The sequence below is a fragment of the Onthophagus taurus genome, chromosome 3 (genome assembly GCF_036711975.1).
Source record: "Onthophagus taurus isolate NC chromosome 3, IU_Otau_3.0, whole genome shotgun sequence".
NCBI lineage: Eukaryota > Metazoa > Arthropoda > Insecta > Coleoptera > Scarabaeidae > Onthophagus > Onthophagus taurus.
This window is the reverse complement of record NC_091968.1, coordinates 107,104-127,070: the sequence shown is the minus strand read 5'-3', so window position 1 is coordinate 127,070 and position 19,967 is coordinate 107,104. Positions and strand designations below refer to the sequence as shown.

The following is a 19,967-nucleotide window of genomic DNA, read 5'->3' as shown; positions in this document are numbered from 1 at the left end:
AATTAACCTAAATTACTTAACCTCACTTTTTACTGTCAAAACACTAATTTGTATATGTAACTCTGGTTGCCTATATATTTTTATTTCTCAAAAGTATTAACAAAATTTATAGTCATTAAACGATCGGATAAAAAGCAGAAGTAGCAACTCCGCAATGATTTCCTTTATCTTTAGCCAATTTCAAATAACCATCTTCACCCCAATTAGTACCGTACGAATTCTTAATCAACCAATACTTTTCGCCGTTTTCCACTCCGTAGCCAACAACCAAAACGGCATGATTCACGTCATCCTCGCCATTTTTACAGTCTTTGTCATAATAAACTCCGCGAGAGTACAATTGCATGGTATTTAATCCGGCGTTAATGGCTACGCTTACTGGACCTTTTTTCGCCACAGCTTCCATCAAAGCTTTCTCATCACCTGGCGGTATTAACGCATATCCTATAATAATAAAAATTATGTAGCTAGTTAGCGACTTTAATCAATTAAAAATTTTTAAAACCTTTTGCTGATGCGGCACTAGTTTTCGAATCAAACCTACATTGCCCATCTTTTGCTTCAAACGGATATTCCCCCAAGATATTTATTCCGTTATCCTTAACGTAACTGAAAGAATCATCCACATAACCTCCGCCACAACCCCAAATTGAGTAATTAGCTTTTGCGCAATCCATTATGTTCTGCGGGCTAAGTTCTTTTAAGGTGTTAGATTTTATAAAATTATGGCCTTCAAGTGCACCAGCCTAAATAACAAGAAATAGTAACAATTAAGATTATTTCAAATCAATTCATGTTTTAGTTACAGCACTAAACGCATAGCATGAAGCACATTTTTCTTGACTTTTAACGGGAGTAACGGCCCCTTTTTGCCTCCAATCAACGTTTTCGGGTAATTGATCGGTTGTTGCAGTTTCAATTTTATCCGGTTTTTGTGTGTTTGATTTTTTCGGTCGGCTTGCGTATCCGTTGAAGAATTTGTTAAATTCATCGAGTACTAAATCGGCGAGATCTGTGAGTTTTAAATCAAACGAACTTTTGCCACTAACGAAATCCTTTGCGTGTTGAGTAACCAATTGGAAATTTTTAGTAAAAATATCTTTGCGTTTGGCGAGTTCTGCAGGGTTCGCATAAGATGCGACATTTAGATGCTTCGTCCACTCAGAATTAAGTGTTATTAAATCTTCTGGCGATAACGGGAGGTTTTTAACGGCATTGGTAGCTGCATTCGTCAAAGTCGATATGGGATTAAGTGGTTTGAAACCAAATTGGGATCGGGTTGGAGTTAAATAGAAAAATAATAAAAATACAAAATAGAAATTCCTAGAAATAATAAGGGAAATTATTAAATAATCAAATCTAATTTTTTTTGCTTACATAATTAAACTTTTTCTAAAGTTAAAGTCGCAAAACCAAATCACACACTCAATCTTTTCCTGCCGAGATTTCTTTTTATACCTACTCTGTATTTAAAGATTTAGATTGATGATGGAAGATGTGCGAAGAAAACAGGTTACGACTTAATTGTGTAATAATTAACTTCCATCCTTGTATCCTTCAAGTTTTAAATAAAAAATCACATGTTAGATCTCTCTCTAGTTGATACATAAAAGAGCGAATAAATTAAAACGAAGCAATAGTTAGAATGTATCTACATATTATAATCTTAATTGTTTTATTTTTATTTTGAAGGTCTAATGTTAAGAATTAACATTATTAAATAAAAAGTCACCCCATTTAGCGATATTGTTACCCTTATTAACGATTCAATTCATCCTAAAATTGTGATTTTATCTTTAAAAAACTTTAATTGCTCCTTAAACCCCATCAACACACCTTTTTAAGCACCCAAACTACTTATTTAAAGTGAGTAGTCCCCCAAACTTTAACTAGTTTATAGACACTTTTAATGTTCTTATTTGTTTACATGATTGGCTACTCCCAATTATTTCCTTTAATGTGATGCTAACGAAAATTTCTCGAGTCTTAATGTATTCAAAATTAAGTTGTTCACAACAACTCAAACGGTTTCGTTGCATAATAAAGATAATAAAACACGTTTTTAAACGAGATGATGTCATAATCTTCCTTAAAGGTTACTTGTATTTCATTCGAAATCCCAGAAAAAAACCAACATTTTTCATTTTAATCTTTTTAATGTACCAAATTAAACAAAATTAAAAAGTACTAAAGCTTTACACTAGTTTAAATGTATATTAATTTAAATAATTGTAAATAACATATCGGTCACCACAATGGCAAATACACAATTTTAGTATTTTTTTTTATCCATAACTATAAGAAGATAACCCTTTATTTTGTATTGCCATTGTAACGGCTGTGCTTAAAAACTCAACTTGATCGGTTTCAACGGTATTACTAACCCCGTTTAATTCATCAACCCCCTCAAATTGCTTATTTTGATAATTTTCTGTTGATTCCTGTTGATAATCACTTATATTTTCACATGAATCAAAATAGTTTCGTGTATTGTGCCTTGAATTGTTGGATTGCAACCCATGCGATTGAATCGCCATCATTATCCCTTCATCTTCCACCTGACCGCTATCACAATTATTTTCAACAAAATCATTTGCTTCTGTAGGTGCTAATTTCCACTGCTCCAAAATAGTATTGATCGTATTATCGATAAAACTTTTAGCAACCTGTCTTGCTTGCCATTTTTGTAAAAAATCATCGTGATTTTCACGCCGTGGTCGAACCATCGTAATTGGAATGTCTTCGTGGTCGCTTGAATCATCTCGTAGAAAATTATTTGAATGAGCGATTAAACTATTGATGCATTTTGTGCATTTATCGTCGGATTTTTCGGTTAAAACCGGCTTAACGGGAGATTGATTTATTTTATTAACGTTTTCGTTTGATTTCGAGGTGGAAATTTCATTTTGAGAGGAGTATTTATCTTTTAAATGATACTTCCCTTTCAATTGCCATACATATTTAGCTTTTTTTAAAGGACGTTCATTTTCATCCGAAGTCGTTGGATTCGTTTTTTTTGAGGATTCCCCTTTTTCATATCGCCTCATTTTTATATTTTCTACTTTCTTTTATCACATCAATTCTAAAAAAATATAAATTTAAAATTTTTTTATAACCTAACTTTTTGACGTTTAAAACGTCAATTTTTATTTTTAAGGTTAATTAAAATAATTAAAAAGAAAACAAAAAATTAAATAAACACTGAATAATTAGCAGTTAATAAACTTGTAAATAGTTTTAAAAAACATTTTTTAAATGATTAAAATAAAAATTGGAAGGAATGACTTACCTCAACAGTGTTATTGATTCCTTTCATTTCCGCAACGTTAAACATAATCTTTTGTTATATATTTTAATTGAATAGATACAAATTGGTCGTTAATAACGTTTAAAATGATGATTAGGGTGATTAATAATTAAAAAAACTTGGGGTTAACTCCACAAAAACGTAAACAGATCGGTTCGCTCATTAAACTTGACAGAAGTTATTTGCATATAAAAAGGATCACTCACGAGAAGTTAGCCGCGCTAATTGAAGTTCAAAAAATACTTATTTATTAACTAAATTTATTGTAAGAGAATGTGGAATGAATTAATTGATATTTAAAAAGTAACCTTTAGTTTAATTTGTCAAATGTATTCAAGAAGACGCAAAGTTTCGATTGATTTTATTTTAACTTTAATAAATAGAAATAGATTTTTTGTTACTAAAACATATTACTTTTAATTGCAACTACAATTAAAAAGATAAAATAAATTCGTTTTAGCAGTCTAAAATAATATATAAACAGTTTTATAATCCAACATAAAATCAAACGAACCTTTTTCGTTTACGTCAAAATTGTATAAAACTCTATGTGACGTGTCGGTTTTAATTTCCTTTAAAAATGAAGCTTTGGGAAGGTTTAAGCTTTTTAATCCTTTCAACGTTCATCTTAAACGTTGATGCTTTATATTTCCATATTGGAGAAACAGAGCGGAAATGCTTTATAGAAGAAATCCCGGATGAAACGAAAGTTATAGGTACATAACCTCAATTTTATTAAAAGCTAAAATTAATCCTTTCAATTTTGATATATTCTTTAGTGAATTATAAAGTTGAATTATACGATCCAAAAAGCGGTGGTTTTATGCCATCAACACCTGGAATTGGGATGCATGTGGAAGTTCGTGACCCAGATGATAAAATGTTGCTGTCCCGTGTTTATAGTTCCGAGGGACAAATCTCATTCACCTCGCATACGCCTGGCGAACACGTTATCTGCATGTACTCTAATAGTACCGCTTGGTTTAGCGGCTCCCAATTAAGGGTTCATCTTGATATTCAAGTTGGTGAACATGCAATTAATTATGGAGATGTTGTCCAGAAGGAAAAGTTGACGGAATTGCAGTTAAGAATACGTCAATTACTTGATCAAGTAGAACAGATTACAAAGGAACAAAATTATCAACGGGTACTAAATTAAAATTAGATTTAGAATTTGATTTAACCAAGATTATTTTGATATTTGTTCTAGTTTCGGGAGGAAAGGTTTAGGCAGACGAGTGAAAGCACTAATTCAAGAGTGTTTTATTGGTCCATTGCTCAAATTGTTGTTTTGTTAGGTATGGGCTTCTGGCAAACTAGGCATCTGAAGAAATTCTTTGAAGCTAAAAAATTAGTTTGAGGTTATGTATTTATTTTTTAAGGTTTTTCGTTTGATTTTTTTTTAATAAAAACCTCTTAAAAACTTTGTAGTTTTATTAAGACCTTCAATTTGAGATATCTTAGGCTTTTCAACCAATGTTTTAACTCAATAAATCGCTTAATGTTATTTTGGAGGTTATGGTGTATTGGATAGATTCAAATTTAAACGTTAATATCTAGAAAATAACTAACTAAATTCAAATAAATTGTTGTATTAAATAATTAAAATTTTTAACTTGCAAATGCAAACACAAAAAATACTTGTTGGGTATTCCCAACCTTTATGTACTAAATAGCAAAATGATTTATTTATTTATTGATAACATCCTTTTTTAACACCATTATCTCAAGATAATTATAATTAATTTTATGATTCAACCTCAATAATTGAGTAACTAGTAAAGATATTGTTAAAAAAATGTTGGGTAAGATAAAAGACGTAATTTAAAATCGTTTTTGAGATATCTTTCAAAATTTGTGCTATATCAGTGGTGAGCTTAATAAATTGTTAAAACTGTTAATATATCAAGAACGATTGCCAATACGAAAAAAAGTTATTCTTTCGTTTCGACTCAAAGTTGAATTTTATATAAGAAAATTCAGTTTTACAAATTAATTTTAATCACACCTTGATAATTATTAAGTTAAAAAATGATTCAATATCAGTAAGTGAGTAACGAATCAAAATATTGTTTAAGAAAATGTTGGGTAAGATAAAAGACGTGGTTTAAAGTCGAAAATAAAGAATAAAATTTTTGTTAGCACAACTAGTTCTTGAGATATCTTTAAAAATGTGTGCTATATCAGTGGTGGGGTTAATAATTGTTAAAACTGTTAATATCTCAAGAACAATTGGCGATACAAAAAAAAGTTATTCTTTCGTTTGACTCAAAATTGAATTTTGAAAACTGAGTTTTACAAACAATATTTTAATCAATCATGATATTTATTAAGTAATATCTTAAATAAAATAAGTAGCAGTTAACATTTACAATTGCTTCTTAGTTAAATTATCCTTCACAATATTACCGGTTGAGCAGCAAACATCTAATAAATGTTCGCAAGGTGCTTTTCCATTTACATCAATAAATCCTTCTTCAACATCAGAAGAATTACACTGATAATAAGGAACACATTTACATTCACGTTTGGTTATTATCGGTTTTTGGGGTAAATTTTTATTTTCTTCAGTTCCAACCTTAAAAACTTCTTTAATGAGATCATCGATCTCGTCTGCTTGCACAATTTGTATTAAAGCAATAATTGAGATAACTAAAACAAAATGCTTCATAATTGATGTTTATAGATTAAGATAATCTGTAAATTGATTGAAATAAATTTATTGAAATTAATTAATCAGCTAATAAACTCACCAGATTACAAAAACAAAATCTTAAAGAATATTTGTTGAGATTCTTAGGAGTTTGAATATAAACTGGTCTTAAACAAACCGGTTTTAACGTTTTAATACCAGTTTAAAACCGCAACATTATTTCATGAGTAAGTCGACCGATAGTTTAGTCGATGGGCAGAAATATATTAAGTTTAATTCTAAAAATTGAGTTGATCTGCAGTTGTGTTGTATGTGCACATACATTAAAGTTAATACATTTATGTCCATCGACTTAACTATCGGCCGACTGAAAATCGACCGTGTGTGCCTAGCCTTATCCTATTTCTTTTTGTATAAATTATAAGTTGTTTTGTTGCACAGAGTAATCTGTGTTTTGTTGATTAGATTAAAAATAGTGCATCGTTTGTATTACTCATGACATGCATTAGCATTGCTTCAATAACAACTTTTTTGTTGAATGATTTCTTTGAATTGATTAAAGAGTTTGAGGTGTAAAAATTCAAAGTCATCAATAACTTCATTACAAGTTTATTAAAAATTTGAAATACAAATTAATCCTTTATATCCAACACCTTCTTATTAATGTTAAAGTTTGTTATTTACGTATGGCATCTGACCTATATATTTTAAAGAGGTTTATTCCCTCTAATTCCTCAGTTGAGTACTTGATTAATTCTTCCGTTGGTTCCCCAATTAATTTCTGAGTTGATTTTTCGATTAATTCTTCAGTTGGTTCCTCAACTAATTTCTCAGTTGATTTCTCAATTAATTCTTCAGTTGGTTCCGCAATTAACTCCTCACTTGACTTCTCACTTAATTCTTTACTTGACTCCTCATTAAAGTTTTCATCATACACATCATTAAACTTCTCAACTACCCCCTGAATAGTTTCCTCATTGATCACCTCATTTGAATAATCTTGAATAGCTTCTGTACAGCATACATGTAATAAATCATCACATGTTACTTCTGTATGTATTTCAGATAAGGAAGCACACCAATCTCGGTGAATACAGGTACAAATGCTTTTGGTTTTATATGGTAAAAAAAAAAATTTCTTGTAAGGCAATTTATCAAAGCCATCTTCAATACGATTGGTGTTTTCGTCTGCTTGAACAAGTAGTATAAAAGCAATGATTGAAATAATCATTAGGAAGAAACACTTCATTATTCCACACTTTTTACACTTGTTCCAATCTGTAAATACAAGAAAGTTAATATACGTTAAAATTCATATCAATAAATGCTCACATAATTATCGAAATTAGGTTGAGAAATGTTTAGTGGTGAGTAAAGATTGCTTGAGAACTGATTAAGCGCAGACAGGTTTTTAGTTTTTATACCTGCTCAAAACCAGAAGGCAAATTTAAAAAATGAATACTCAGAAAAGTCTTGGAATCGCTTGAGTAAGTGGAAAAACACGTTACATGTTACCATGAAAAATAGCCGGATGATTTATTAAAACCTTCGAAATGAGCAAAATACTGAATATAAATCAATTTCTTCATAACTACTGACTATTTAAATAGTTTTATTTTGTAATTTATATCAAGGATTTAGGGGTGTTGTACAAGAAACATGTTTTGCGTTATTATATTGGTATAAATCCTTCTATAACCTCACATCATAACATCATTCGCTTTTTTCCTAATTAATTTTCAACAATAACGCGTTTTGGTGATTAAAGGCTGGGATCTGCTTTTATTAAAAGCGATTTTAGACTTGTTTACCACCTAATGAAAGTTAAGAGGAATATTGAGAGAAGGGTTAAGGGTGCATGGCAAGAAGCATCTGAGAACATGTTGCACGATAGGTTGAGTGGAGGTAAGACTAAATAAAGTATTGAGTACTTAGACTTTAACAAATTCTTTACTCATACATAATGGTGTATTCAATAATACATTTGGTAAATTCTTAATTAATATAAAAATAAATAATAAATCCCAACCCAAATTAATTTACAAATTTAATATATTTAACATAACTTTAATTTCGTAACTTAGCTAATTGCTCTAAAATATCATCATCGGTCGTTTTAGCTTTAGAACTTTCACCCAATTTGCCTTTACTAGGACTCGGAGCATCCGACATCTAAAAATAATAATAAGTTTCAATTTGATTAAAAAAGCAATTAATTTTATCCAAACCCTACCTTTCCACTTATCTCAATACCAATCTCATCGAGAACTTGGTTAACAATCGCATCACTCTGTTCTTCATCATCAGATTCGTTTAAGATATCATCAAACGTATCATTAACTAAAAAAAAAAGAAGATTAAATTGAACAATTAAATAATTTCGTTTTAACTCACTCATTTCTTCCGTCATTTCCATTTTCATATTTTCCTTAGAAAATGAGTTTGCCATTGCACCGACTTGAGCCGGGTTTAAAACGTTGTTCATATCAGCCATGGTTTTACTAGCTAAACCCATTGTGTTTGCTAATTTGACGTTAGCCTGCATATTTTTGCTCTGAATCCCAACACCTTGTATTTTACTGTTCATTGCGAACACACGTGTCTTTTGCTTCCGCAATTGAATTAGTTGTTTTGCCAAAATGGCACATCCTTCTTTGTTACCTGCAGCTGCTAAACGTTTAATTTCAAGTTCCTTAAATTATTAAAACTGAATTGTATAAATGAATTAAATTAAATAATTTCGGTTAATACAATTTTTTTCTCTTCACGTTCCAACTCTCGTTTATCCCTTTCCAAGTCTCTACCGGTTTTTCTTAATTGCCGGTCAACTTTACGTTGTTCTTCTCTTTGGTTTGGTTTCGAGTTCCAATTAAACATTTTGGTTCCAAGTACAATTGATTACTAATAACGTATTTAACCTTGATTAGATGTATATTTGAGGATGACTCATGTTTACTTTTTATTGATAATTTGGGGATATTTCGTTTTTAAAGTGTCGTTAATATCAATTCAAATAAATTATAAATAATTTTTATTAAAATATTTGAGTTTAAGGAAGAGATTTTGAGTTTTGTAATGAATTTTTGACAACTAACCTTAAAAATATTCCTGTCAAAACATAAATCTAACCTCACAATTTATTATCAAACCTAATTTTAACAACTTACTGGTAAAAATATTTATTAATTTAGTAATAATATATTTAATATTAATTAAACATTAAAGATATTTTTATTTAACTTTAAATAATTACTTTTTTATGTAGCCTTTCAAAATTGGCAATTAATCTAACCTAAAAATATCTGTCATGTATTAAATCATCGTCATCAATTAAAATCCGTTTAAAACTTACGTGTAAGTTTCTATTTGGTTATAAACCTAGCACGAAACTAAATACTTTCTATTTTAGCTTATATAATGTGAATATTTAACAAAATTATCTTTGTGAGTCAAAATGCAGCTAGATTTTTGGAAAACTCTTGTTTATGTGCTCACCTTTATAACCTACGTTTATTCGGGTTTTGGTGCTGGAATTCTGGGTAACATCCGAGACGCAGTCGTTTCAGCACAAAACGTTTTCGGTGACACCTTCTCGAATATAATCAATGTAGCGAAGAAATTCAAGAATCTTAACGACGTTTTTGATGCGGCTGTGAATGAAGACTGTGTTTACAAGTGCCCGGTGAATGGGGTACAACCCCGACCTAATAAAAACCACGTTCCTAAAGCCGACGGTTGCGGATCGTTGGGTTTAAGCATTAAAAGCGAATTCCTTCCTATAGCTGATATGACGAAATGTTGTGATGATCATGATATTTGCTACGATACATGTAACAAAGACAAAGAAATGTGCGATATTGAATTTAAAAAGTGTTTGTATAGGTATTGTGATAAGTATCAGAAAAGTGTTGGGGAGAATGTTGTTAAAGGTTGGTTTTATTTTATTTCGTTTGATATATGTTTAATTTTTTTATTTTTAGGTTGTAAGGCGGCTGCAAAGTTGTTGTTTACTGGTACTTTAACATTGGGTTGTAAATCTTATTTAGACGCCCAAGGAAAGGCGTGTTTTTGCCCTAATATTGGATGGAAAGATAATCGTAATAAAAAATATGCTAAAGGTGATGGAGAATTATAAAAAGATTGTGATAATTTAACATAATTTTTTGGTTTTTGTTGGAATGTTAAATAAAAATGTGGTGGATTTGTTTGTATTCATTTTTCTTGTTCTTTGTGTTGGTAAGACAAATATACACATTTTCAAATCAAAGGTGGGACTTGTCATAGCCCAACCTTAAACACTTTTAACTTTTTGTTATTAATAAAATTGTTATTTAATATTTATGAATAAGTACAATATAATTATTTTTCTTAAATTAAAACACTCCATTCTACCCCCAGGAATTAGTATAAATATCAATTTGTCCAACCAAAATCGCTCGAACGTGGATTACCACTGTTTTCACCATATCGTCCGGGTGTATAGGCGTAGTATTTATCAAAAAAGGTTCCGGTGGATTTAAATGTGATAAGACAAGCGTTAAGGAAATTATTAAGAAAAGTATTCATCAGTTTTAAAGCTTGTTTTTGGCCCGTATCTCTTAAACCATGCACTATAATGGATTGGAGATTCGCGTAAACGTACTGATAATCCCAAGTGCCAGATTTAGATTTACTCGCGGGTGTTTCGAATTAAGTACTCGTTAACGTTCCCTATAAATTGCTGATCGTCAGTGACGCGCCGTGGTAAACGATCGCCGGGGTGCGAACTCATTTTTGGCGCCCCAAATTCGTATTGAAACAAGATACAAACATTGGAACAACAAGTAATTAAAACAAGTATAAAAAATATATGTTATACATATATTTTTTATACTAATTTATTACAATTTGCAAAATATTTATAAAAAATTAATTTTTAATAATTTTTTCTTGTAAGTACGAAGGCTTTCACGGTCGGTGTGAATTAAACCAAAACTAGAACCAACACTAGAAACTTTCGGGTTTTGCCGTGCGTCTTTTAATAAAAGGTTTGACGTTTCGGATGCCATGTTGCAACCTTCTTCAGAAACAGGGTTCGAAGTGTTAGCTATAACTGGCGATAGTGGAGACCCCATGGCTGCCCCTTCGAACTGCTCGTAAAATTCTCCTTTCCAGCTGAAATACGCCCACGATAAACAATACTCCACCAGATCTGGCACGTATTCTGGTAAACCCTCCGGAATGAGTTTTCGGCGAAGACCCTCTACAGCATCCTTAACTGGTACTCTAGTAAAAAGGGATTCCACATCGAAACTTACCAACATATCCCCAGCATCCAGCTTTACACCTTTTACCGATTCCACAAAATGTGTAGAATCGCTGACATACGATTCCGTGTTACCTGTAAAGGGAGACAGAATCTTTGCAAGATGTTTGGCCAGCTGGTATGTTGGGGAGTTGATGGCGCTGACGATAGGGCGGAGGGGGACGTCTGGTTTGTGAATCTTCGGTAGTCCGTAGATTCTTGGTGGTACCGTCGCCTGCACAAACAAACCTTTCTGCTGGAATTCCTGTGGATTTTATCAGTTCCTTCATTTTTCTTACGATTTTGTCTGTGGGTTCTTGATCTTCCTGTAGGTGGCTGGGTGCAGTAGGTTCAACATTTTGTCGTCGTATTCTTTCCTGTCCATAACAACAGTGGCATTCCCCTTGTCTGCTGGTAACACGACGATTTCTGACTTTTCTTTTATAGATCGGAGTGCCTTCTTTTCACCAACCGTCAAGTTGGATTTTGGTGGTTTTGCTGACTTCAGTACTCTCGTAATTTCTTGTCGGATCTCTTCGGCTTTCAGTGTAGGCATCCCTCGAACAGCTGCTTCCACTTCGCAGATGATTTCCTCCTTTGGGACCTTCTTCGGGGCGAGTGCGTAGTTCAATCCTTTGGCGAGCACAGAGGTTTCGTCTTTCGTTAGTGGGATATTCGATCTGTTAATGACGATTGTTTCTACTGGTAAACTATTACCTTTCTTCTTTTGCGACCGGCGTTCCAGAGATTCAAACTTCTTGATGTATGTGTCACGGGTCTTCTGAAATTCGCGATTAGCCTTCTCCATTGTTAGTCTGTCCACTTTGTCCCAGTCTTCTCCGGATATACAATTGGAAAGTGAGAGGTGGACTCGTAGTAACTTCTCATTTATTTTTTGTAGATCATTGAAGGTCTTGTGGATTCTTTCTCGTAGCAGTGCTTGTTCTGTCCTAATCAAAATCCTACATGCTGCAGCGGAGTCGATGTGGTGCTTCATCTTCAAGAAGGTTGGCGTTACTTTCTTCTTTCTGCATCTTCGTAGAAAGGCCAAACTGCTCAACAGCTTGCGTTGTCTAATTCGTGAGTTATCCAAATCCTTGATTTGTTTGTTGATATCCTCCCCATAAAGGTTAATAATATAAGTACTAAGGCTTTCACTTCGAACCCTGTTTCTGAAGAAGGTTACAACATGGCATCCGAAACGTCAAACCTTTTATTAAAAGACGCACGGCAAAACCCGAAAGTTTCTAGTGTTTGTTATTATTATTATTACTTATTAAAGACAAATTGTTAAGTCTCTCTGGACTCATATTTGCTCTTAAATAGGTTTTTATTATTTTAAGTTTTGAAAATGATCTCTCTCCTGATGCAACACTAACAGGTAATGTTAGGTATATTCTAAGTGCTATAGTAATATTAGGAAGCATATTGAATAAATCATTAGTAAAAATATAATGTAAGACATTTTCAGGTTCGTTTGAAATTTTCACGTCGGATTCTTCTTCCTCTGTTATATTTGTGCCAATGTTTGATATTTCAGTAGTTCGCCTTTGCATATAAAAGCCCAATTTTATTGCGTTACATGCGCCCCTAGGATGACCGCGCCCGGGTGCGATGCACCCCCTGCACGGCGCGCCCCTGCTGATCGTCATCGTCAAAACTTCCTCTTTAATTTTGCGCCCTAATCGAGACCAACTTTCGATTATTTTCCGCGCCATATCTTTGTATTCGACGTTTTTGATTTGAGACATGATTTTCAGGGTGTCCTTGTAATCATCCGGGTGCCAAACTTCGACTAATCGCGATTTTTGGAAAGGCTTCTCCAAAAAATTTTGCATATCGTATTTCGTCGGCTTTCGATTGAACTTTTTCATTAATTCGTTGTGGTTCCTTCGATTATACTCATATCCAGGAATTCTTTTAATGGGTTATAAATGTTGGCTCTTTGGATGACCGACAATAATTATTGGTCGTTACAAAAGATTCGGTTGTCGCAGGAAGCGATTTGTGTAGTGTTAATTTCATCGTTGGATGAAACGTTTATCATTAAAATTAGAATGAATAAAGAAATTGCCATTCATTCTTAATCTTTTCGATTTCTTTTCATTTTTGACAGCGTTTTGAATTTATAGGTTAGGTTGGGTTGGGATAGGTTAGGTTACTGACATATGAACGTCGAATTTTTTAAGTCCAGCCAAGTCTAGCTTTGGACACCAGCTCTAGGATGCGCCGTCTTGAGTTAGTTTTAGTCTCGCATAATGCGGACTTCATTATTTATTATTATGTTTTATTTATTAATAATCAATTTACGGTTGATATGATATTAAATGGAGCGTATGTATCTTCAAAGCCCCAAATCAGACAACCAAATACCGCAATTGAACAGGCTTGACAGTTCTAAACACGGGTAATACTTCCACCTTCAGAAGAACCGGATACGGCGAAACCTATCCAAGCCTAGAAGATTCGTTACTGACGCTATAGAAAACGGTAGGGCTGAAGCATTGAAATGGGAAGTCCCTTGGAGGCTTGGGTACAAGATTGTAATGAAAAAACTGGGAAAAATTTCTTCCCCAGCTGTAGTTACCAGTGACGACCTGTTCCCAGAGGCTAACGAACACGAGGGCCGAACCATGAAAGAAGTCGAGGACGGATTGCGGAAACAGAACTAGCAGCAGCAAAGTCGCTTAAGAATAGAAATTCTCATGAATATGTATAACTGGTGCATAGTGGAATTATAATCGGCTTTAATTAAAATAAAGCGTTATATCCTTTAAAAAACGTAGTTTTATTTAATTAATGTTGTAGTGAAAGCAGAGATGACGCCACATCATTCATGTAAGTGTAAAATTTATAAAATATAAACCTTATTTTATCGTTAATAAAAAATAAAAAAAAATATGCTTTGGAGTAGGATTTCTTTAGTTTTCTTGTCGAATTGGGTTAGCTTGTTTCGGAGTTGTACTTCTTTGAGGTTAAGTTTCTTTGGGAAGCTTTGTTTGCTCGAAGTAGGATTGCTTTATAGTTTGATTTTCCTAGTAGTTGGATTAAATGTTTTGGGTTTGGTTTGGTTTGCCAATAAAAAAAAACAAAAAAAAAATTCATTAACTTTCTGTCATCAAATTTACTAATTCTATTGAAGTTTTTGCCTGTCGAATTCATTATCAAAAGATTGTGCGATGGAAAATTCGCAAACTGATTTAAAAGAAACTCTTCCAAACGAAAAATTGATAATAACATGGCGACAAATAGGGGCCGCATCTGCAGTCCAACTAAAACGTGATGACGAAAGTTGTGCTTTTGGATCTAATAAATACTTTGCATTGTGCGGTTTGGGGGGTTTAGTTGCGTGCGGATTAACTCACACCTTAATAATCTCTTTGGATATTGTGAAATGTCGGTTACAAGTTGATCCAGGGAAATATAAAAACATAATAAATGGTTTTCAATTAACTTTAGCTGAGGAAGGTTATAAAGGATTAGTTAAAGGATGGGCGCCAACTTTTTTTGGATATTCTCTTCAAGGAGCTGCAAAATTTGGATTTTACGAATTGTTCAAAGTGGTTTACAGCGGATTTTTAAGCGAAGAAAACTATTATTTATATCGCACATTCGTTTATTTAGCCGCATCGGCCACAGCTGAGTGTATAGCCGATGTCGCTTTATGCCCATTTGAATCGATGAAAGTTAAAATACAAACAATTCCGGGTTACGCAGGCACAATGCGCAAAGCAATCCCAAAAATGAAAGCGGAAGAAGGAATTAAGGCGTTCTATAAGAGTTTGGTGCCATTATGGTTAAGACAAATACCATATACAATGGTTAAATTTTCTTCTTTCGAACGAATATTAGAGCTTTTGTATCAATACGCCGTTCCAAAACCAAGGGCTGAGTGTACAGCGGCAGAACAATTAATTGTTACTTTTTCTGCTGGTTATATTGCCGGCATCTTTTGTGCGATTGCTTCACATCCCGCGGATACTATAGTATCAAAATTAAATCAAGAACCGGGTCTTGGCGCTATGGGGATTTTAAATAAACTTGGTTTTGTGGGCGTTTGGAAAGGATTGTTTCCGAGAATTATTATGATCGGAACGTTAACTGCAGCACAATGGTTCATTTATGATGGATTTAAAGTTTTGGTTAGATTACCAAGACCACCACCGATGGCAATGCCTGAATCATTAAAAAAGAAACAAAGTGAACATGCACTGCTTCAAAAGAAAGAAAGTGAACAGGAGATTAAGCAAAAGAAACTGAAACAAGACTGAAAGTGAATCATGATAAATAATATTTTTAAGATTATTTTAAAATGTTTTATATATTTTTTGATGTTGTTCTTTTATTTTTGAGATAAAATAATAACTACCTATAGATCATTTATTATTTATTAATCAAATTATTTGTGTGGTATTTGTATGAGATAATTGTGTTGCATTTGTGATAAAACATATGTATAATATGTGTAAAAGGTAAAATTTGCTACAACTTTTGTTCTAAAATAATAGGAGAACAGAATAATAGAATTGAATAGAATACAATGACTTTTAGTTTAATATTAATGATGTTATTTCTTTTGCATTTAATTGTTTTCAAAGTCTTTTCATGAAATAAATACTTATTTATTAACACTTTATTGATCTATTTATAACTTTATGCGCTAAAAACGCCCATTGGATGTTGTCATAACATCCAAGAATTGTAAAAATTATTATTTTTATAAAATAAAAAATAAATAAATTTTTAAATTTTATTTTTATTAAATTATATTCTTCTATTTGGTTGTGATAATAAATATTTATATCAATAAACAATGATGATTTTAATTATACTCAGTACCAGGAGGAGTAAACGCGAAAGTCAGATTTACACTAGGAAAAATCACCAGAAAATATCACTAGATATTTTGGCGGTAAATTTAAATTAATAATTATTATTTATTTATTTACTTATTATTGTATTTATTTTCGTTTGTTATCGTCAACACTAAACATACAAATTAACATTAAGGTTATGAGTGTATTAATTGAAGATGCAAAAGAGTTTAAACAAAATTTACAACAATGACACGAAACTGTCGAATTATCAATAACCTAACCTTCAAATTCAAAATTCAAAATTGCCTGTGTGTGAACCTTCCTCGCATTCAACCAATCACGTGCAAGGTCAATCTGGTGACAAATTTAAAATACTCCTCCTGGTTTAAAAACAGAGTATAGTAAATAACTAAAAAAAAGAAAACAAGTTTTTCTATGTCAAAGTCATTTTATCATGGATGAGAAACGATTAAAACTAAATTTACCACCATGGCACGTTCCTTATTTAGAGAAACACCGCATAATGGAACTATTTCACGTAAATATTTCATTAAAACAAACCTCCTTTTATATTTTATTTTTTTAGGAACTCACAAGGGAATTAATTATTCAACAACCTGTAGATCATTTATTATTCATTAAACAAATTCTTTATCGTGCAGCAGCTAGTGTAGGAATTTCAAGGGTGATTATACTCGATTCTCCAAAAGTGAATACTGCGGAAGTTGCGCTTCAAATAGCTCAACAAACAACGCATCATGTGATTACCGAAGATATGCTTTTAAAAACTTGTGGGGTCGCCTCTAGAAATGATTTAAAGCCTGGAGCTTTAGCCGTTTGTCTTTCTTATATGCTTCATATGGAAGAACCACAAAATCACGGTTGGATTTTAGTCGGTTGTATAAAAACGGCAGCGGAAGCTCAAAAAATTTTACAAACCGGAATCGTTCCTACACATGTCATACATTTAATTCCACCTTTTATGCCGAAATTGGATGAATTACTTTATTGTAACGTCCACGCTTATTGGCCGGGGTATCGAAGGGAAATTATGGCGATTAGAGAACTTTTTAAAACCAAATTAACAGTAACTGATTTAATTTAACATCAAATTTAAGAATTCATTTGAAATTTATTTCGTAGGAAATCTATTTACGTCAAAGATTTATTCACGAAGTTGTTAAAGAATGCATTGATGTTATAAAAATTCTAAAAAGCATCGGGTGTCCAAAACAAATTCGATGTGTTATTTTAGGCCCTCGAGGATCGGGAAGAAAAACCCAAGCGAAATTGTTAGTGCAAAAATTCAATTTCGTACATAGTTAAGTAAATTAAAAAATTAATATATTCATTTATAATTATTCTTTTTAACACAGTTGATTTTCCGAAATTATTATGCCAACAATGGAACCTACAAAATAAATTTGGAGAAACTTTACGCGCTCAAAAAGATGAGTTGTGTTTTAGATCGGATTTGATGGCGCAAGTTTTAAATAAACGTATCCTTGAAGATGATTGTGTAAATCAAGGATGGGTACTAACCGGATTTCCTTTTAACACGACCGATTTTAAGTATATCGATACGTTAGATACTCCACCAAATAGGTAAGAATTAATATTAAATTCTAAAGATAAAGATTCTTTTAAAATATTAAAATAACCCAAGATCACCAACTTCAAATAAATTATATTAAACCAAGATTGAATTTTTGACATTTGATGTTATGTTGATTTTGTCAAAATGAAACGATTTGAATTGGAAAGTTAATTTCATAAAAGAAATAGTATATTAAAAAACAAGTTTCGTAATGCGTTGAAATGCTTTAAGTCTTATGAAACGTGTTTTTTATGCTATTTTTTGTAATTCGCCTTTTTATCCTTTTTTTTTAACAAATAAAATAAATTTTGACAATGTAGGGAAATAGGTATGTAGCAGTTGGTAACAACGTAACACTTGAAAATAGAAATTTGAATGACAAATAGAAACTGTCAAAACACAAAACGTATTTACCTGATAAAAATGTTTCATGTACACCTCCCAAAATAAGAGAAATTGCTCAATGTTCAATGTCCTCATCATTGTGGACCTTGTATTCGATGTTAAGAACGCGTTTAAACATCCATAGACAAACACTGTCACATTGACAACTAGAAAAATTAATGACCCAATGTCACCAACTTGAACTGATTCCATAAAATGTCACTAAAATCTCATTACAGCATCGGATGCTGTAAAGAGTGTCATTACAGCACCCGTTTGAGTACTGTAATAGCTTTCATTACCGTCGCGAATTACAAAAAAGGTTTTATTGTAAACAACAAATAAGTTTTGTGTTAATATCTCTTGCATCTAGATACAGCCTCATTAAAACCATGATTTTTTATATTTTCCTTTTGTAGAGTAATTTTTTTGGAATGTGATTTAAATATTTGCCGGGAAAGGGTAATAAATCGTCGTTTTAACGTTTATTCCGGCTCAGTAACGGATATACTAAAGTCACCGGAAATGATTGCTTTGAAACGTTTAGGAACTCATCCGAAAGACAAATTGGGAATAGTGAACGCCGAATTAAATTATTATTGCGAACAATATGGTGCTTTAAGAAATTATTGCGGTGAAACCGGTTTTGTTATAAACGCGGATCAACCGGAACGTTGGATTTTTGAATGTATCCTGTCGGCGATTGCCAAAGGAAATTTGGCGGCGCCGCCGAGAAATCCTTGTTTAGAAGAAGATCAAACTGCTTCTCAGTCGAGTTCTGATATATCAGATGCCGATAAAACCATGAGAAGTAGTATATCAGAGCCTGTTACTCAAGGAGTTGGATTTTTCCACGATCAAGTTTGATGGAAAAAATTTTTTTGGAAATGAAAATAATCCGTTTAAATAATATGCATTTACATATTTATTTTTTTTTAAATCTTATTTTATTGATTCTAATTTTTATTTAATAACCAAAGCATTTTTTCAAACATCTATTGATTTATATTAAACGTACAAAAATTAAAACAAATTTGAATATTTAGAATTTAAGTTTTAACATTTTTTAAATCTACTCCGACGAGATAGAAAAGCTACTGTTTCATTTTTACTCTATGTGACTTTTGATTTGAAGGATAAAGAAAATAGGAATTGAGTATATGTAATATTGATCTTTTTTAACCTATATGAAGTTAGCCCCCAATTTCCTAACCTCTAATTAGATAGAATTTTACATGATTTTAGTATTTTGATTCCAACGTCTCGAAGAGAATTTTTTACTATTTTTTATAAACATTGCCCTAAGAAGACCCCAAGAGCTCACTTACAGTAGGAATATCGTGGTGAGCACTGGATTTGATATAATATATCATCATAAAATCGTCAGCTTTGGGAGATTACAAAAGAAGAAGTTATATTTTGTAATTGTAGGCCCTTAAAATTTGAGAAGTTCTGTTGTTATAATTAAGATACTACTATCCGTGCAAAAAGTCAAGGCCCCTCACTTTAGAGATCGATATCTTCGTAACCGCTCGATGGAAAAAATTGGGGTAAAGTTTATTGTAATCAGTGAACATTTCTGCGTATCACATGTTAATTTGGAAATTTTCGGGTGCGCGATTTTTCTTTTATCACGAGTTAAGTGAAAAAAGTACCCGATTTTTGAAAGTGCCAGCAACCTTGTCTACTTTGCGATTTTTTTTCTCCAAAACTATTTGACGAAAAAAATTCAAATTTGAATTGGTGGTAAACCGATGTGTTCTTAATGTGGGGCATATTTTATTTTTTCGATATTCCATATAGTTTCGCGGAAAATCGCGGATTAGTAGGATGCGGTTATTTCGAAAACCACCTGGCGGATTTCAACGCGGTTTTTACCAAAATATGTCAAATAATGTCGGTTGTCGGATTCCGTTATGAGATTT

The 19,967-nt window shown here is 32.2% G+C and overlaps 8 protein-coding genes and 1 long non-coding RNA gene across 9 annotated transcripts; 4 read left to right on the top strand and 5 right to left on the bottom strand.

Moving 5' to 3' along the window:
* Nucleotides 1-61: 61 nt before the first annotated feature.
* Nucleotides 62-1,924, bottom strand: LOC111429054 (cathepsin K-like). Its single transcript, XM_023064839.2, has 5 exons — nt 1,837-1,924; nt 1,378-1,555; nt 807-1,323; nt 506-746; nt 62-444 (listed from the first exon to the last, which is right to left on the bottom strand). Coding segments are annotated over exons 2-5 (1,089 nt in total). The 5' UTR covers nt 1,380-1,555; nt 1,837-1,924; the 3' UTR covers nt 62-115.
* A 212-nt stretch (nt 1,925-2,136) lies between these two features.
* Nucleotides 2,137-3,496, bottom strand: LOC111429056 (uncharacterized). Its single transcript, XM_023064842.2, has 2 exons — nt 3,290-3,496; nt 2,137-3,082 (listed from the first exon to the last, which is right to left on the bottom strand). Exon 2 carries the CDS (start codon nt 3,045-3,047, stop codon nt 2,286-2,288), a length of 762 nt encoding a protein of 253 aa, XP_022920610.1. The 5' UTR covers nt 3,048-3,082; nt 3,290-3,496; the 3' UTR covers nt 2,137-2,285.
* Nucleotides 3,497-3,835: 339 nt separating this feature from the next.
* On the top strand, nt 3,836-4,730 carry LOC111429044 (transmembrane p24 trafficking protein eclair). The gene is made up of 3 exons (XM_023064827.2): nt 3,836-4,023; nt 4,087-4,454; nt 4,518-4,730. The coding sequence occupies exons 1-3, from the start codon at nt 3,888-3,890 to the stop codon at nt 4,665-4,667; spliced, it is 654 nt and encodes a 217-aa protein (XP_022920595.1). The 5' UTR covers nt 3,836-3,887; the 3' UTR covers nt 4,668-4,730.
* Nucleotides 4,731-5,342: 612 nt separating this feature from the next.
* On the bottom strand, nt 5,343-6,641 carry LOC139429389 (uncharacterized). Its single transcript, XR_011640030.1, has 2 exons — nt 6,061-6,641; nt 5,343-6,004 (listed from the first exon to the last, which is right to left on the bottom strand). It is a non-coding gene; the product is annotated as an uncharacterized lncRNA (long non-coding RNA).
* A 1,250-nt stretch (nt 6,642-7,891) lies between these two features.
* On the bottom strand, nt 7,892-9,039 carry LOC111429045 (Charged multivesicular body protein 2b). Its single transcript, XM_023064828.2, has 4 exons — nt 8,712-9,039; nt 8,355-8,652; nt 8,194-8,300; nt 7,892-8,132 (listed from the first exon to the last, which is right to left on the bottom strand). The coding sequence occupies exons 1-4, from the start codon at nt 8,835-8,837 to the stop codon at nt 8,028-8,030; spliced, it is 636 nt and encodes a 211-aa protein (XP_022920596.1). The 5' UTR covers nt 8,838-9,039; the 3' UTR covers nt 7,892-8,027.
* LOC111429046 (phospholipase A2 group XII) lies at nt 9,030-10,171 on the top strand. Its single transcript, XM_023064832.2, has 4 exons — nt 9,030-9,129; nt 9,226-9,314; nt 9,370-9,889; nt 9,941-10,171. Exons 3-4 carry the CDS (start codon nt 9,415-9,417, stop codon nt 10,093-10,095), a joined length of 630 nt encoding a protein of 209 aa, XP_022920600.2. The 5' UTR covers nt 9,030-9,129; nt 9,226-9,314; nt 9,370-9,414; the 3' UTR covers nt 10,096-10,171.
* Nucleotides 10,172-11,539: 1,368 nt separating this feature from the next.
* LOC139429295 (uncharacterized) lies at nt 11,540-12,052 on the bottom strand. The gene has a single exon (XM_071194960.1). It carries the CDS (start codon nt 12,050-12,052, stop codon nt 11,540-11,542), a length of 513 nt encoding a protein of 170 aa, XP_071051061.1.
* A 2,274-nt stretch (nt 12,053-14,326) lies between these two features.
* On the top strand, nt 14,327-15,618 carry LOC111429062 (solute carrier family 25 member 3-like). Its single transcript, XM_071195166.1, has one exon. The coding sequence runs from the start codon at nt 14,424-14,426 to the stop codon at nt 15,513-15,515; it is 1,092 nt and encodes a 363-aa protein (XP_071051267.1). The 5' UTR covers nt 14,327-14,423; the 3' UTR covers nt 15,516-15,618.
* Nucleotides 15,619-16,478: 860 nt separating this feature from the next.
* LOC111429057 (adenylate kinase 8-like) lies at nt 16,479-18,970 on the top strand. Its single transcript, XM_071194933.1, has 5 exons — nt 16,479-16,599; nt 16,648-17,148; nt 17,205-17,382; nt 17,438-17,666; nt 18,462-18,970. Exons 1-5 carry the CDS (start codon nt 16,516-16,518, stop codon nt 18,907-18,909), a joined length of 1,440 nt encoding a protein of 479 aa, XP_071051034.1. The 5' UTR covers nt 16,479-16,515; the 3' UTR covers nt 18,910-18,970.
* The last annotated feature ends 997 nt before the right edge of the window (nt 18,971-19,967 follow it).

Excerpts from the sequence above, each read along its gene's own strand:
- LOC111429054 (XM_023064839.2), bottom strand. Across the intron at positions 747-806 it reads CATGCTATGCGTTTAGTGCT|GCTGGTGCACTTGAAGGCCA; the intron begins GTAACTAAAACA and ends CTTGTTATTTAG. Across the intron at positions 445-505 it reads TAGTGCCGCATCAGCAAAAG|GATATGCGTTAATACCGCCA; the intron begins GTTTTAAAAATT and ends TTATTATTATAG.
- LOC111429056 (XM_023064842.2), bottom strand. The coding sequence starts at position 3,047 with ATGAGGCGATATGAAAAAGGGGAATCCTCAAAAAAAACGAATCCAACG.
- LOC111429044 (XM_023064827.2), top strand. The coding sequence starts at position 3,888 with ATGAAGCTTTGGGAAGGTTTAAGCTTTTTAATCCTTTCAACGTTCATC. Across the intron at positions 4,024-4,086 it reads GGATGAAACGAAAGTTATAG|TGAATTATAAAGTTGAATTA; the intron begins GTACATAACCTC and ends TATATTCTTTAG. Across the intron at positions 4,455-4,517 it reads AGGAACAAAATTATCAACGG|TTTCGGGAGGAAAGGTTTAG; the intron begins GTACTAAATTAA and ends TATTTGTTCTAG.
- LOC111429045 (XM_023064828.2), bottom strand. The coding sequence starts at position 8,837 with ATGTTTAATTGGAACTCGAAACCAAACCAAAGAGAAGAACAACGTAAA. Across the intron at positions 8,653-8,711 it reads AACGTGAAGAGAAAAAAATT|GAACTTGAAATTAAACGTTT; the intron begins GTATTAACCGAA and ends TAATAATTTAAG. Across the intron at positions 8,133-8,193 it reads GTATTGAGATAAGTGGAAAG|ATGTCGGATGCTCCGAGTCC; the intron begins GTAGGGTTTGGA and ends TATTATTTTTAG.
- LOC111429046 (XM_023064832.2), top strand. The coding sequence starts at position 9,415 with ATGCAGCTAGATTTTTGGAAAACTCTTGTTTATGTGCTCACCTTTATA. Across the intron at positions 9,890-9,940 it reads TGGGGAGAATGTTGTTAAAG|GTTGTAAGGCGGCTGCAAAG; the intron begins GTTGGTTTTATT and ends TTTTATTTTTAG.
- LOC139429295 (XM_071194960.1), bottom strand. The coding sequence starts at position 12,052 with ATGGAGAAGGCTAATCGCGAATTTCAGAAGACCCGTGACACATACATC.
- LOC111429062 (XM_071195166.1), top strand. The coding sequence starts at position 14,424 with ATGGAAAATTCGCAAACTGATTTAAAAGAAACTCTTCCAAACGAAAAA.
- LOC111429057 (XM_071194933.1), top strand. The coding sequence starts at position 16,516 with ATGGATGAGAAACGATTAAAACTAAATTTACCACCATGGCACGTTCCT. Across the intron at positions 17,383-17,437 it reads AAAATTCAATTTCGTACATA|TTGATTTTCCGAAATTATTA; the intron begins GTTAAGTAAATT and ends TTTTTAACACAG. Across the intron at positions 17,667-18,461 it reads TTAGATACTCCACCAAATAG|AGTAATTTTTTTGGAATGTG; the intron begins GTAAGAATTAAT and ends TTCCTTTTGTAG.